This window comes from Schistocerca americana, chromosome 3 (genome assembly GCF_021461395.2).
Source record: "Schistocerca americana isolate TAMUIC-IGC-003095 chromosome 3, iqSchAmer2.1, whole genome shotgun sequence".
Classification (NCBI taxonomy): domain Eukaryota; kingdom Metazoa; phylum Arthropoda; class Insecta; order Orthoptera; family Acrididae; genus Schistocerca; species Schistocerca americana.
The window spans coordinates 292691978-292709506 of record NC_060121.1 but is presented as its reverse complement, the minus strand read 5'-3'; the positions used below and the strand labels follow the sequence as shown (position 1 = coordinate 292709506).

The following is a 17529-nucleotide window of genomic DNA, read 5'->3' as shown; positions in this document are numbered from 1 at the left end:
AAACGGAAACTGTGTTGTACTAAACACATAAAGCATCAACATGGGATACTATTTTAAATATACTACAACCCCAAAAATTTGAACAGCTAATATCAGTGATGATATCTCTCCTATCACATTTCATATAAAGATGATTTACAATGGCATGTTTTGAACTAAAACAAAAAGAATGACACGAGACAGTGATGAAATATACACTGAAGAGCCGAAGAAACTGGTACACCTGTCTAATTTGTGTAATATCTGAAGTATTGCTGGAGGGAACTGACACCTTGAATCCTGAAGGGTTGTCCATAAATCCATAAGAGTTCAAGGGGGTGGAGATCTCTTCTGAACGGCACGTTGCAAGGTATGCCAGATATGCTCAATAATGTTCATGTCCGGGGAGTTTGGTGGTCAGCAGGAGTGTTTAAACTCAGAAGTGTTTCTGGAGCCACTCTGTAACAATTTTGGATGTGTGGGGTTTCACACTGTCCTGCTAGAATGGCCCAACCCGTCAGAATGCACAATGGACATGAATGGATCCAGGTGGATGCTTACGTACATGTTACCTGTCAGAAAAATCCCCACTTCATCGCTACCCCAGAGATAATGTATCCCATCACTCGTGTGCCAAATAAACTCACTTAAATCTTGATAACCTGCCACTGTAGCAGCAGTAACCAATCTAACAACTGTGCCAGACACTTGTTGTCTTATATATGCATTGCCGATCGCAGTACCATATTCTGCCTGCTTACATATCTCTGTGTTTGAATATGCATGCCTGTACCAGTTTCTTTGGCAGCTCAGAGTCGATTTCACTTAATGTTTTACAATACATCTACAAAACATTGGAGTAATTTACAGAGAAACAGTTCCAGCACCACATGAGCTTTTATTTTTGAGAGAATTTAAACTTTTCTTTTTCAGATGGGTTAAAAGGCATGACTTATTATTGATGCACAGCAGGCTACTTGACAATTACTGAACAAATTTTTGGTCTGTGTGTCATTAATCAACCCCACTGATATCCATGAAGATTTCTCTGTGCTGCATGGTAATGCGTCTTTTATTTAAACAAGTTGTCTATTATGATAAGACGGTGTATGACTACACCACAATGTATGCATTTATTTTTTTCTTTGTGTTTCAGCAATGAGGGCATTATAAACCGCATTTCTACTCTCTTTCTAAAGTTTTTTTAAAATTTGCAATCCACTTTTCAATGATTGTTAAAAATAATGAAAATGCCATTTAAACTCAGTTCTCCATCTCCACACCTTTCATGGGCACACAATATCTCCATTTTCAAAAATGTTTTATTGGTTACTGGCAGAAGGAGCACATCTATCTTGCTCTTCAAATTTCCAATGTTTTGAGGGTATAGATTTGCGTTTGCAGTTCACTCTTAAACATTTTAGGCGTTTTCTATTTTCTTTCAACAGCTGATTGACATCCTTGTATCATGGGCAGATCCTCCTAAAATGACCTGCCTCAACAGTGAATTCTACTGATCCTCTCTGATTCCAGTGTCTTGAGAATCCCATCCCTCAAAAGAGTACAGCAACAGAAATCAGTTGAAGCTGGGTTAGGTTCCATAAAATAAAAATGGTAAATACAACAAATGACTTAAAATCTTTTGCAGCGTACAGTTTAAATTTCACTGCATCCTCATTTCTAAGTTTAGTCTCTGTGAAAATGACACAATAAAATTTCCCTGTGTATAAACTACAGTAACTTTAAACACTACCTTCCCCCTCACACACACACACACACACACACACACACACACACACACACACACACACACACACACACAAAATAACAATGACTAGGATGTAAGAAACAGGACACTTACCTTGTAAGGAACTGGAAAAATATCAACTCTAGTCAATGTGCGTGGTTGCGGATAACGCCAAGCCATTGTTGGTGGGTTACTCCAAAATACTATCTGATATGGGAGGGGCAGTTCTTGAGCAGAACGAGAACCTTCAGCTGCTTCTACAAACTGAAAAGCTCCTGCACGCAAATCATCCTTATAGTGTTGACTCGATACTGGTGACATACCAAAATACTGTTCATTGTGTTCACTTCTAGTTGGCACAGGAGAATCTTGTGACATATTTTGTAGTAATGGCTGATATTCATTTATCAACAACTGTAAAATTTGTAGATGTTCAGGCCCAACATCAATTAAAATAGAATCTGAGTTAGCTGTTACCTGAGCCTGAAAAAAGAGAGTGAAATAAAATAGAAAACCATGCCGATCAGTAAATCTTATGGCAACAAAACAAAATGCTACTCTCAGAGCACATATAAAAATTTCCACTTTCATATGTCAACTATCAACATCCTCTATATGGCAAAATAAATTACTTAAGTTCAACAAATGGCAGGATAACTTAACCAAGGCTGTAAGCCCCCAGTAGATTCAAGTAAATCTAAACATAACACAGAGTAATTCTTTGGAACAGCTGATTGACATCCTTGTATCATGGGCAGATCCTCCTAAAATGTAGTTATTATGGACTATAACTGTTGTGATGAAAGACTGTTAGCCAAAACTCAAATCTGGCAGTGTTTCGTATCTCAAAAATGGAGATAGGACTGTTTGTACAAGTAGCACATATTTCGAGGATGAAAAGTCATTCCACTCCATTCCCAAACTCATTGGTAGTGGTACAGCAACCACAGTAATGTTATAGAGAGAATTCTGTTGTGGTAACAATAAAGATGCGTTTCTTAGTTCTTCATTTGCACAGCGTTTCTCCTGTATTAAAAGGCACCTTCAGACAATCTCAGAAAATTACAAAATCAAGTACAAATATAATGGCCATATACAATAATTCTGAAACAAGACTATGAAAAATATCAACAATGTAGGAAGAGACAGACTGCTACTTACCTTAAAGAAGACATATCAAGTTGCAGACAGGCACAATTAAAAGACACTCACTTACAGCTTTCAGCCACAGCCTTTATCATCAAAACACACACATGCAATATCATGTGGGATGTGGGCAGCAATCTGGAAAGGGTGGGGAAGGGGAAGGGATAGTGATGTATGTGTGGGGAGAGAGAAGGATGCTGTCTGGTGGAGTGCACTGGGACTAGACTGCCAACAGGCACAGCATCAGGAAGTTGTGGGGCATGGAGGGTGGGAAAAAGGAACAAAAAAGGAGAGGACTGCACACTCCACCAGACAGCATTCGTCTCTCTCCCCACCCACGCATTACTATCCCTACCCCTTTCCCTTTCCCTTCCCCTTCCACACCCCTGATATTCCTACCTGGAGTTCCCATTGTTTGAAAAGTGTGTAAAAATTCTTAACCTTACAACATAAATGTTACAGATCTTAAATTGCCTCTGGAAGGGGCAGGGGGGAGGGATGGTGGCTAAAGAGCGTACTAGCTCCCATAGTATGCAATATAAAATTTAACACTTACTGGACTATGGGCAAACAATCATCTCTTGAAATGAAGAGGCAATCGCTTAAAATTACACCAAGGAAAGAATGGGCCAAGTGCATGTATACCGCTAAAATAAAAAACAATGCTGATGGTCACAATTTGTACCCAAAACAACATAAGGTCATATACAAGGTTATTACCAATAGCCATAACAGAGAAAAAGGCAAAAGGCTACCTTGTTAAGATTTACAGTAATGTAGCTATAACGAAATCTAGACCTTTCGCTGTTTACAGGTGTTGATACACACACCACAAGCCAACAATGGTAATAAAACAGAACTCACATATGGTAAGATAAAATGTGATTTTTTAGAAGTCTAGGTTCTGTCGGCAGCATAAAAAGTCCTATGGAGAAGGAAAACAATGTTGTTAAAATATATAAACCATGACTTTATACAGTAGGAGGTGGCAAACAGTCTGAATGTCAAAAAACCTAAGACAAAGACATAATTTGACTTACCACATGGAGACAATGTCCATTAAACACAAAATAGGGCCTGTTTACATCTGTCATACATGAAAAACCTTACGTGCTAGCATCGGTCTGAATAGATGAGAACTAAGGCCTATGGTGTCATAGTACTGGAAAGCTCACTAGGTGGTGACACTACAATTTCTAACTATGCAAGGCTGTGTGTACATAATTAGGAAAAATACCCAGTGCCTGAACCTTGATGGTTGTCTGTATATTATTACTCCACAGTAGTTGTATGGTTTGAAAGTAATGAACTCTAGAGCTCCTGCATTATAAAAACTCACATAAACGGTAACCCAGCTGGATTAATTGTCAGCAGTATCAGTAGCCTCGCTTATTATGTCTACAGATTTCTTCTTCAAATTTTAAAGGATAACATAACTTTTGAATTAGACTACTCTATACACAATCTTTATGTGTTGACTGCATGTTTGTGTGATCATGTTTTTCCAGAGGTTTGCCATCTTATTTCTCGTGATATCAAACACCTGTATGTGAATGTCCTCCTAAGGGAATCCATAGCTATTATTTGAACATTCTTGTCTGAGAAAGAATCGCTCCTAATGGGAGAAATTAACAATGTCATTACTCTCTTAGAGGTGTTCATATCCCAAAATTACTTTTCATTTAACAACTTTATTTATAAACAAGAGGACAGTTTGGTGATGGGGAGTTGCCTTTCCGGATTCCTCACCGAGGTCTGAATCATGTAGAATCTGAGTTTTTCAAATGGGGGTCTCCTCTTAGCAAGCAGATCATCCCATATAAAAGTTATGTTGATGATATTTTCATTCTCTTCCAGGGTAATGAAGGCGACATAAACCTCCTCACTGAAAAGTTTATAGCCTACATCCAAAACTAACATTTATACACAATGTCATGAACTCCGAGGGGATCTTGAACTCTTTAGATCTTTCTTTGCAACTCATGGAAATAGAATTTTCTTCGATATCTTTAGGAAGCCTTCCACCGGTGTGTCTGCTATACCTTCTGCCTCCAATAATCCAAGATGTTACAAGCTTAGTTATTTTTGAACTGCTGTTGTAAGAATTTGTGAGCTCTCCCTTTCTGACAATGATAGTTGGAAAGGATTGAACAATCTATGTTACGTAGCCAGAAAAATGGATACAGCCCAACATTCGTGCACCAGTTACATTCCGAAAGCAAAAATGCCTTGCAAACATGGGCCACTCCTCCTCCCCTTACTTCTGAGGCATGTGAGGTTAAACAAGTTGCGATTCTGTATTTAGGTCCTTTTTCTTGTCATTTAGCAAAGCTATTTAAACAGACTAATGTCCAAATTGTTTTTTCGCAGTGTAGCTCGATTCAGTATACTCTACATCTACATCTACATTGATACTCCGCAAGCCACCCAACGGTGTGTGGCGGAGGGCACTTTACGTGCCACTGTCATTACCTCCCTTTCCTGTTCCAATCGCGTATGGTTCGCGGGAAGAACGACTGTCTGAAAGCCTCCGTGCGCGCTCTAATCTCTCTAATTTTACATTCGTGATCTCCTCGGGAGGTATAAGTAGGGGGAAGCAATATATTCGATACCTCATCCAGAAACGCACCCTCTCGAAACCTGGCGAGCAAGCTACACCGCGATGCAGAGCGCCTCTCTTGCAGAGTCTGCCACTTGAGTTTATTAAACATCTCCGTAACGCTATCACGGTTACCAAATAACCCTGTGACGAAACGCGCCACTCTTCTTTGGATCTTCTCTATCTCCTCCGTCAGACCGATCTGGTACGGATCCCACACTGATGAGCAACACTCAAGCATAGGTCGAACGAGTGTTTTGTAAGCCACCTCCTTTGTTGATGGACTACATTTTCTAAGCACTCTCCCAATGAATCTCAACCTGGTACCCGCCTTACCAACAATTAATTTTATATGATCATTCCACTTCAAATCGTTCCGCACGCATACTCCCAGATATTTTACAGAAGTAACTGCTACCAGTGTTTGTTCCGCTATCATATAATCATACAATAAAGGATCCTTCTTTCTATGTATTCGCAATACATTACATTTGTCTATGTTAAGGGTCAGTTGCCACTCCCTGCACCAAGTGCCTATCTGCTGCAGATCTTCATGCATTTCGCTACAATTTTCTAATGCTGCAGCTTCTCTGTATACTACAGCATCATCCGCGAAAAGCCGTATGGAACTTCCGACACTATCTACTAAGTCATTTATATATATTGTGAAAAGCAATGGTCCCATAACACTCCCCTGTGGCACGCCAGAGGTTACTTTAACGTCTGTAGACGTCTCTCCATTGATGACAACATGCTGTGTTCTGTTTGCTAAAAACTCTTCAATCCAGCCACACAGCTGGTCTGATATTCTGTAGGCTCTTACTTTGTTTATCAGGCGACAGTGCGGAACTGTATCGAACGCCTTCCGGAAGTCAAGAAAAATAGCATCTACCTGGGAGCCTGTATCTAATATTTTCTGGGTCTCATGAACAAATAAGGCGAGTTGGGTCTCACACGATCGCTGTTTCCGGAATCCATGTTGATTCCTACAAAGTAGATTCTGGGTTTCCAGAAATGACATGATACGCGAGCAAAAAACATGTTCTAAAATTCTACAACAGATCGACGTAAGAGATATAGGTCTATAGTTTTGCGCATCTGCTCGACGACCCTTCTTGAAGACTGGGACTATCTGTGCTCTTTTCCAATCATTTGGAACCCTCCGTTCCTCTATAGACTTGCGGTACACGGCTGTTAGAAGGGGGGCAAGTTCTTTCGCGTACTCTGTGTAGAATCGAATTGGTATCCCGTTAGGTCCAGTGGACTTTCCTCTATTGAGTGATTCCAGTTGCTTTTCTATTCCTTGGACACTTATTTCGATGTCAGCCATTTTTTCATTTGTGCGAGGATTTAGAGAAGGAACTGCAGTGCGGTCTTCCTCTGTGAAACAGCTTTGGAAAAAGGTGTTTAGTATTTCAGCTTTACGCGTGTCATCCTCTGTTTCAATGCCATCATCATCCCGTAGTGTCTGGATATGCTGTTTCGAGCCACTTACTGATTTAACGTAAGACCAGAACTTCCTAGGATTTTCTGTCAAGTCGGTACATAGAATTTCACTTTCGAATTCACTGAACGCTTCACACATAGCCCTCCTTACGCTAACTTTGACATCGTTTAGCTTCTGTTTGTCTGAGAGGTTTTGGCTGCGTTTAAACTTGGAGTGGAGCTCTCTTTGCTTTCGCAGTAGTTTCCTAACTTTGTTGTTGTACCACGGTGGGTTTTTCCCGTCCCTCACAGTTTTACTCGGCACGTACCTGTCTAAAACGCATTTTACGATTGCCTTGAACTTTTTCCATAAACACTCAACATTGTCAGTGTCGGAACAGAAATTTTCGTTTTGATCTGTTAGGTAGTCTGAAATCTGCCTTCTATTACTCTTGCTAAACAGATAAACCTTCCTCCCTTTTTTTATATTCCTATTAACTTCCATATTCAGGGATGCTGCAACGGCCTTATGATCACTGATTCCCTGTTCTGTACATACAGAGTCGAAAAGTTCTCTCCCATAATGAGCAACCCACTAATCATATATTTTGGAAATTGGGAGTTTATAAAATTAGGAGCCTAGAATGCCTGGCTGAATACATCAGACAGGTGGAGAGGTAATTTACCGTTAGATTCAGTGAACAATCGCTAACAAAAAAATTGCAGATTAGAAAATATTCCCCCTTTGCTGAACATCTAAAAGCTTCAGAGCATTAGTCATCTAGTTTGAAAAATCTTATAATCCTGCATGTAGAAAATAAAGGATGAAAATTAAATTTGCTTGAGGAATTTGAACTTTAGAAATAAATTCAATTCAAATCATCGAGGCTTTTAAACAAATACTTATTGTCGAAAAATCAGGCATTTTTTGATGCTATGATGCACATATTCAAATGTGTTTTATGAATTTATATTATTTCAGACATTGGGCAATTTTCCTGATTATTTACACATAGCCTTCCATAGTTAAAAGCCTTAGTGTTGCCACCTGGCGAGCTTCCTGGTACTACAACACCACAGCCCTTAGTTTTTGTCTACTCAGACTAGTGCTAGCACATAAAGTTGTGCATATATGACACATGTAAACTGGCCCTATTTTGTGTTTAAGGGGAATTGTCTCCATAAGGTAAGTCAAATAATGTGTGTGTCTTAGCTCTTTCGACATGCACACATTTTCCTTCCTCCTGCTGTATAAAGTCGTGGTCTATATATTTTAACAGTGTTGTTTTCCTTCCCCATATGACTTTTCATGCTGTTGACACAATCTGTATTTTTAAAAGTCACATTAGATCTTACCATATGAGAGTTCTCTTTTATTACCACTGTTGGCTTGCAGTGTGTGACCACATCCCGTAAACCTTCACAAGGTAGGCTTTTGCCTGTTTCTCTTTTATGACTATTGCCAATAATCTTGTGTATGGCTTACACAAATATTTCACCACACTCAAAAGGTGTTTCTGTGTTACATTCCTCCGTGAGTGTTTATGGCAATATGAGCATTTGCAGAAAGAAGGTACTATATCTACACTACTCTGATGCATGGCTCTTTTTTTTTTTTTTTACCATATGCAGTATTCAAAACTGGAGTGTGCATAAGATTCAGTGGTGCACTATATTCGGATGCAAACCTGAATCCATCATTCACTGGCAACATAAATTGAAATTTAGGTATTGTTCTTTACGGCACAATGCATTGTTTTAATTCTCAACTTTGTTAAATTATTGATGAGGAAGTCCCAAAATGGACGGCAAGCAGAAAACATCATATGATGCTACTTTCAAGCAAAAAATAATTATTGATGCTCAAATTATGGTATCAGGAGGGCGGAAAGAGAGTTCAATGTAGAACCCTCTGCCACGCATTTGAGTGTGAATTACAGGGTAGGCATACAGATGTAGATGTAGCTGCAGCTGAGAGAAACATTTGCTTATGGAAGAAAGAAAAATTGGCATTATTTACAACTACTACTACTGGAAAGAAATTCACTGATTATGGCAAAGGAAGGCATCCTGATGTTGAAGTAAAAGTTTTGGAATTCATCCGTGAAAGGAGGAAGAATGAGCAACCTGTGACTAGTGACACCATGAAAAACAAAGCAAAAGAGGAGGCTAAATTTTTAATATACTGAGGCAAGAGTTTAAGACTGGTTGTGGATAGGTTGATCATTTTATGCATTGGCAGATTATCTCTGTGACACTGTATAATAGTATGCCAAAACTTTTACATGTTTTTGAGAAAAAATTTCAAGGATTTCAGTGGTATGTCATCACACTTCGTAAAGAAAAGAACTTTTCGATGGACCAAACAGGCAACATTGATGAGATGCCAATTTGGTTTGATACACCATATAATTACATGATTGATGAGAAGAGGACAAAAAAAGTTACCATAAAAATATCAGGATGTGAAAAACAGTGCATAACTATAATGCTGGCAATTACACAAGAAGAGTATGAACTTCCCCTTTCTTAATCTTTAAGTGGAGAACAAGCCCCAAGATCCCTAAAAATGAAAACCTGTTCCCTGATCATGTCATCACTTGAAATCAAGAGAATGGGTGGCTGACTGTAATGCTTGACTGGCTCTGAAATGTAAGGAAACTCCACACTGGTGGGCTTTCCAAACTACCATCAATGCTTTGTCTTGACGTATTTTGTGGTCATCTCACTGATGACATAGAAAAGATCCACAGCCTAGCCACTGAACTTGTTAATATTCCTGGAGGAATGACTTGTGTGTTAGAACCCCTGGACATTAGTAAACCTGTCAAAGGTTATGTTCAGGAACCATTAGAAAAATTTGTGAATGAAACTGTGAAACGACTGACAGGAAAAATTAAGCACACTGCATCCCACACATGCACACTGGGTTTCTGCTGTGTGGAAAAGCACTGACGCACCAATGATATTAAAATCATTCAAGAAATTTTGCATTTCAAATATTCTGGATGAGAGTGAATCTTTTTATTTTTATTTTCATTTTTATCTTTTTCTCTTTAGCAGAAACAACTAAGGCCATAATCGCCCTTGGTGTGGAACACCAACACTGAAAAGGAGTTAAAAGCAACTACACATTACATCCAATCAACAGAAGGAAAGAGAGCAAAAACAAAGGACTTCCCCTTGGAGAAAGATCAACAAAATATGCCATAGAGACAGCAAAGGTCCCTAACCAAAGATTAAATGTCCTTTGCCATATTGCTAAATGTGATTGACAGCCCGTGCATCATTCACTAAAACGGCCAATAACTCAGATGGCAAACATACACTGGAACATAAGCAATTAAAAAAAGGGCATTGCGTTAGGAAATGGTGAACTGTCATAAGGTGATGACAGTGCACACGAAGTGGTGGGGGATCACCATGTAACAAATAGTGATTGCTAAAATGACAGTGCCCAATATGCGACCAAGCTAAAATGATATCCTTGCGACAAGAGGGCCAAGAGGAGGTTGGCGAAGCCGTTGAGAGAGGTCTAATTTCCCAGAGCTTGTTCCTGCAAAGACAGCAACACAGAGATCATCTGAAGGAATGCAAGAGCTAGCAGGCCGAGGTAGGAGGACTGCAACCTCGGCAACAATGTCAGCAGCCTCATTTCCCATCAGACTGACATGGCCAGATCCCACATGAACATCACGGTGGATTGTTCAGCAGTGAGCAAGGTGAAGCCTTCTTGAGCCTGTTGCACTAAAGGATAGACTGTGTACAGCACACAGAGGTTCTGAAGGGCACTGGGAGAACCAAAGCATATGACACAATCAAAAAGCCTGTGTCACCAGATACAGGGCAAAGTGCTCTGCTGTAAAAATTAAGCAGTGTTCTGGAAGCTGATATTGAAAATGGTCAGTATCAATGATGAAGGCACACCTGACACCACAATCGGTCTTAGAGCCATCAGTGTAGATGAAGGTGCCATCGCTAAGTTGGGTGCAAAGCTCCAGGAATTTATGGCGATAGATCAAATCCAGAGTAGTGTCCTTGGGAAGAGAATGAAGTTCAAGCCGAATACAGGCTCCTGAATGAAGCCAAGGCAGTGAAGGGTTCACAGCTGTTGGGCATGTGGCAGGGAGTGTGGAATTAAGCTTCCAGAGCAGTAGCTGATAGTGAACTTCAGGAGGTAAAAGAGAAGAAAGGCATGCCCCATACTGGTGGGAAAGGGAGTTATCAAAAACTGGGGCATAGGATTGGTGGCTGGGCATGTAAGAAAAACAGCATGCGTATCTGCTGAGGAGGAGATCATGCCAATATGACAGTGGTAGTTTGGCAGTTTCTGCTTAGACACTCACGAGCAGGCTAGAGTAAAAGGTACCAGTGGCCAAAACATATTCCACAAAGGTAGATTTTGTTATGACGGTGTAAGATGGATGGACATGCAGATGAATAAACAAAACATCCATAGTCTAGTTTTGAATGGACAAGGCTTTGGTATTAACAGAGGAGGGTGGTCCGAACCATTCCCCAGGAAGTACTGCTTAGGACACTTTGGACATTGTTTAAAAATTCCTGAAGGAAATGGTGCAGGCAGCCTTGGAAATTAATTTAAAGGATCTGTCCACTTTTGCTAATATGTCACATCTTTTTAAGTTTTTTTTCTGTTTACTCAATGAACTAATAAAAATGTTCCCAATTTCAAGAGACCAACCAAGAGACAAAATACTAAATGAAGTTTGCAATGGTTCCATGCAGTCACTGCAGATAAAATCCCGTCTTTTGGTTTTCATTTGCATGACAAATTGCTATACAAAAAAGCAGCAACAAGCAATGATATTATAATACTTAAATGCAGTGACTGAAATATTTATGTCATATCAATGTATCGAATGGCTTAAATCTTTATATCACATCAATACTGTGTAACACACTTATCCTGGAAAGAAAGCACACTTATCCTGCATGTCACCTCTTCTGGATGGCACTGTTCTACTGACCAATCTATCTGAGCACACATCCTGAACTCATTTAATGATCCTGTTTGCTACTGCATTTCTCTTATGGCTTCAAATGCCAGTGTGTCCACTGCTGATATAAGCCTAGTACATCTGTGGTTGGGTACTATACAAAACCCTTAGCAAAGCATGAAGAATTGTGTGTCCACTCATATGAAGCCTTGTAACAGACAACATTTTTCATCCGGTGTCTAACCTTAGGGTGCAGCAAATCAAGTCTCTGGACTACAATTTCTCCATAGGTGCTGGTGCTGCAGCACCACACTTGAGAGAGCAAATTGTATAATGTCTTAGCATAATTATTATTTTATTTTATCTCTGAATTGAGCTAGGGTGACTTTTGTAGAAAAATGTCTGCAGAAGAAATAAACCCTGATTTGAATTGTGGTGCTGCTCACAATGTTAACTTGTCATGACAGAACACACTGGAATGCAATCACGTCTTAATGTTCAGAATTTGCTACTTTGTATGACATACTGAACAGTAAACAGCAATATGTTCTACTACAAAAGATTCACAGTAATGTTTCTCATTCACTGATCCATTTTCAGAACTGTTGATAAAAAGAATGTTCTGCTTACAGTATGTTTCTTTTTCAAAACTGCACATATATTTTTATTCATAATGATGTCTGTTTACTATTAAAACATTTAAGACTACAACTTTTAGGTATTATTTCCTTTATGGTACACACAAAAATAAAGCTTACCTGTGGAAAGGTGGACCACATGTCCCATAAAAGATGACATTCAGCAGTACAACTCCAAGGGTTAAGTAGAACACGAGGAGAGCTACCAAAATGTGAGACTGTCATAACCAGGCTTGTGAGAGCTGTCTTCAGAACAACTTTGTCGCTTTGGAGTCGTGACGTGCAGCTCAGTGCAACTTGCACTCCAGCAATGCTCAATAGCATAGTACCAATCCCAACTTCCAATGATAAAACAATCTGCTGTGTTCTCACATTCATAGTGGATGCTCTTCCTGGCAACTGCCAAGACCTTCGTTCAGCATTCGTCTCTTGCATTTCTGATTCCACCACTTCCACAGTTCTGGAACTTCCCAGTGGTCCTATGACGAGACCTGTAGTTTGTTCATTGATGCTTGGTATTCCATCTGCACTGTCTGTACTTAAGACATTGCTCAGCACTGAAGCCAGTAAAAAGCAGTCTGCAAGTTTCCTTTCAACTCTGGTCAGAAATTCTAAAGTTGGAATGCTCACACAAAATCTTACTGGTCTTCCCAAATCTACTTCAATTTTTGGTGCTCTGTTAATGGGTTTCATCAATTTCACAGTCACAAGGGATGGTGGTATACCTGTATCAGGATGTGGATCACCGCCCTTTGTTTCCACAAGAGTAAAAGGGAAATCATCAACAGATGGTGTTGTCTTACTGACAGCAGTGCCTTCTCTACCCAATTTTACACTCAAGTCAAAACAAGAAACATTCAATTTCTGTGAGTCAAAATTATTTGAAAAGAATGTATGGGGTTGAGCAAAGATTATATGCAGTAATGGATATACTACTGGTTTTTGTTTCATTTTGTCTGCAAATTTATGGGCACCTGAATCTACTTTTGGTTCCCCCTCTTTCTCAGGATCTAATATCTTTCCAGTCACACGACTGATGAAATTTCTCTGCCAGAGTGATGACAGACTTTCTGCCGAGATTCCAGATTCACTGAGGTCATACAAGATCAGGGAAACTGTACCAGATGTCAAAAGTATTTCCAATGGTACAGTATTGCAAATCTTGTCTGTAGAAGGTGAAATATGTCCCTTGTTCCAATTGGAGCTACTGCCTCTATCTGAAACTTCTCTGCCACTTTCTTTAGGATTTGGGCACTTCTGCTGTGAAATATTCATTGAAACATGGGAACTAGATCTATACATTTGGAAACCACTTGCATGTGTATCAAAAGTGTCCTCATGGAATCCACTGCTAGGGGCAGCACTATCTCTAGGAGATACAATATGAGAGTGCTGCTTCACATACTTTGGCGATGACTGTGAGAGAACGTTTCCTTGCTGGCGGCAGTTTTCATGCACTGCACCAGTATCAATAAATGGATAAAACAGGAAAACAATTTCAGCAGCCAGAGCAGATGCCAGCAGCAACTGGCTTGTGCTTAGTGTTACAAGAACATCTGATACAGCATTAACTTCCAGGGCAGCTCCACATACAAGCACATGACCACGATAGACTACTGCAGGTGCAAGAACGATGCATAAGTTCAGTCCAGTGAGAACAGGAGATAATGTTGCACGAGGAACTATTCCATCGTCGCAACCTGTACCTTGGCAATCAAGGCTGTTCCAAGCTAGAGCAGGGTTTTCTGCCATAGTTCGTAATCCTTGGCTGGTAGCACCAGATACAGCACCAAGGCATTTTTCCAATTCATTCCATGGACCTGAACTGGCAGAAAGTCCATGAATATCAATTTGATATTGACGATCCTCAACTTCAGATCCTGGTACTGCTAACATTCTTGACTGTTCAGCTAGCCTCCAGATGTCGGGCCGTAAGGGAGAACGGCCTAATGGGTTCTTCACCTGGTAAAAAAGTTGAGAAACTATTAAGACACTACTTTACAGTTTATTCTGATACAATTGTAAACATGTCTATGAAATATTTTTAACATATACCACATTATTTTTTCTCTAATGACCACCTTATTGATGGGGGGGTTCCACTACCTCACCTGAGAAAATATGCTACTTATAGCTGTACTGTATTACTCAATATTTTTGAGTAAAATTCATTTCAGACAGAGAAAAGTAAGCACAGCAGTTTATTATAAGTAGCTTGGTGGTCTTGTAGTCACTTTTAACCAAATATGCATGGTGTTACAAACAGTCACAGAATTTAATTTTTAGTTGCAACATGTTACAGACGTTATTTATAAATAATGGTACATGTAATTAAGGTTACTAACATAATTCAAATTATGCTCAATCATGATTTCCACTAACTTTTGTACTGTTTTCAATCTGGATTTTCTGAAGTAACACTTTTCATTTATGTAAATTGTGGATACTAAAGAGTGTCTCCCTTGCAAAACAACCTTCATGTTTGAGCTTGGCACACTGAAATGGCCTATACATGAACTATAAATTTCAGCATATTTATAAAGACATATTGATTATAGCTGTCTCTGTGTGCTAAAAGGGGTTTGTAAATGGAAAAAGAAATTATGCGTACTTGTGGAGAGATATTGATTTCATCTAACTGCACAACCATGACATTATTGGCAGCTCCAGGTATATCACATGCTGGAAGTATAACTCGGATGGCTCGAGTGTCCAAATACAATAATGGTAGTGTGCTGTTGTTCAGATGTTTTAGCCAATTGTTTCCCACGACTTCAGTAGTTTCTGTCATGCCATGTTCTGCAGGCATTGAGACCATGGGCATTAGAATCTGGAAAAAAGAAGCAAAAAAAGGTGGAGAATGCTGTGTTTTGAAACAATGTTTCGTCTGCATTTGTAATCATATTCATACTCAATTTATATTTGGTTACTTTCAGCATGAAGAACTCAAAAACAAAGAGCATACAAACCAGAAGCTTTTGTTTCCTTGTGGTCCATAGCCACAGTGGTGGAGCCTTTGTCTGCAGGTAGGATTATAAGGTCATGAAGTTTGATGGAAGAGGTTTTCTGAGGGTGTGCCAGATGCAGTAAGTCCACAAGGTAGGGTTTGGCAGGTATGAAGAGATGTGGGGGAGATATTAAGGAGGCTCTAGTGGTGGGATAGTGATAGTTGCAGCTCTTTCTGTGGTTGTGAGATTAGGTTTCACACTCAGGGATTTGCGGGATGGTGATGATGATGATGGTGATGATGATGATGATGATGATGATGATGCAAGGGCTGAGGTTAGGAAGTTGTGGACAGCTATCAGGGTACAATTTGAGGAAAGTAAAGGTGAACCATGGTTAGAACTGAGGACTAAACTGAGTAATGTAGGGCTCAATATCACTTGAGTCTGATTGGCAGAATTGGTGGTGAACAAGTGCTTCCACTGTAGGGGCTTGGAGAATGATAGAATGTCTTTAACAGGCCCAACATGATTAAATTTGGGAGTGCGACAAATGTTAAGATCTTTGGAGAAGACTGATACTGCAGTGTGACTGAGGCTTTAGGAGGACAGGTTCATAAATGTGCTGCACGTCTCTTTCAGCTCTGGATTCTGTAAAGTAATGGAAGGGATTTTCTGAGGGTGCGGCTGATGTAGTAGGTCCACAAGATGGGGATTGGAAGGTATGATGAGATGTTGGTTAGGTATTATTGAGGCTCTTGAGGTGGGATAGTGATAGCCCAATGAGTCAGTAGAATAGATTAGACAGTTTTTTCCAGAGAAGTTGTGTATACTGCTCTAGTCCCTGAAGGTAGCAATGCTTACAGTCTAGGAAATTGGATGCCTGACAGTGGGACTGCAGTTTTACATATGGGGCAGCAGTAGCGCAAGTATGCTCGGACCTCAGTTATCTGGTATTGCAGGACTAGGCTGGTGAAGCTATGAACTGACAGAATTTGAATAGATGCAAGTCATTGTGGAAGAATGTGATGGGCAAATTGATGGCCAGGCCTTTGGTGGGATACTATGAGCTTGGCAACAATGAAAGAACAGTGTGTAGGGCTGGGTTCTGGCTAGGGATGAGGAAACTTTTCTGCATTGGCACAAGTGGAAGGAGACGAGTCACAGATGAGGACAAAAACACACATAAAACACAAGGGGATATCTTAAAAACACGAAAAAGATGAAACCACATTAATCATACTGAAGCAAGGAATAAGGCAGATAAATTATAGTCAGTTGTGAACCTGTGTTCCAAAAGCTTAAGTCAGACAGCAGTCTACAGATGAATATCTCAATAGGGACTGTTACACCAAATTATGTAAAAGCGTCTGTTAGATTCCAGTTTTGACAGCACTTAGTGACAACTGTCAAGATTAGGCATTTTGTGTATGATAAATTTATTAAAAGAGCATAACTCCATTTCATTCAGACAGCGTATTAATTCTGTATGTATCAGCAGTTCCATTTCACTGAAATTTATCCACATCAATCTCTTCACAAAAGATCGTGTAAGTGAGTATTGTATTCAAATGTTCTACATTTTTCATTTTGTAATTTCTGAAATGTTCCACACCCATGAGAATCACCTCACTTTGGGATCTGTGGAACAAGAACTGAATCTAATCTAATCCAACCTATCAGTCTCCTCCAAAGGCCTCAGCTTTTGTCCCACTCCAAAATCCAATCATGTCCCACTTATTAAAGACTTTTTCCACTTCTCCTGGTCCCTACCACAATATAGTCTGTCTGTAAACTGAAGAGCGAGCAGTGCCTTTGGTGGGGGAAGTGGCCTTTCCCGGAAGAACGCTGCCACTGGCCTACAGGGCCACCCAAAATCAGTTGCCCTGTTACCCGTCTAGCGGTGTAGTTCAGCGTGCAGTGATATACTGATATACATCGTTTCTGTTTGTGGAATCTTTGTTGTCAGCGTCAGTCAGTTGACTTTGTGTACTCACTGATATACTTCAGTATCCCGAAGTGATGGATAATCGCCCTGCATTGCAAGAAAATGTGCGAAATACGAAGAAGAGGAGGTATTTGCGGAGTAACG

The 17529-nt window shown here is 39.9% G+C and overlaps 1 protein-coding gene across 1 annotated transcript in view; it reads right to left on the bottom strand.

The window, feature by feature from the left end:
* The window catches only part of LOC124606029 (vacuolar protein sorting-associated protein 13B), a 219251-nt gene that overhangs the window by 8058 nt on the left and 193664 nt on the right, over positions 1 to 17529 (bottom strand). The window contains exons 24-26 of the mRNA XM_047137992.1: positions 15104 to 15322; positions 12613 to 14454; positions 1841 to 2209 (exon numbers count right to left, since the gene is read on the bottom strand). Of these exons, the coding sequence (XP_046993948.1) occupies positions 1841 to 2209; positions 12613 to 14454; positions 15104 to 15322 (2430 nt within the window). The remainder of the gene's footprint in view (positions 1 to 1840; positions 2210 to 12612; positions 14455 to 15103; positions 15323 to 17529) is intronic.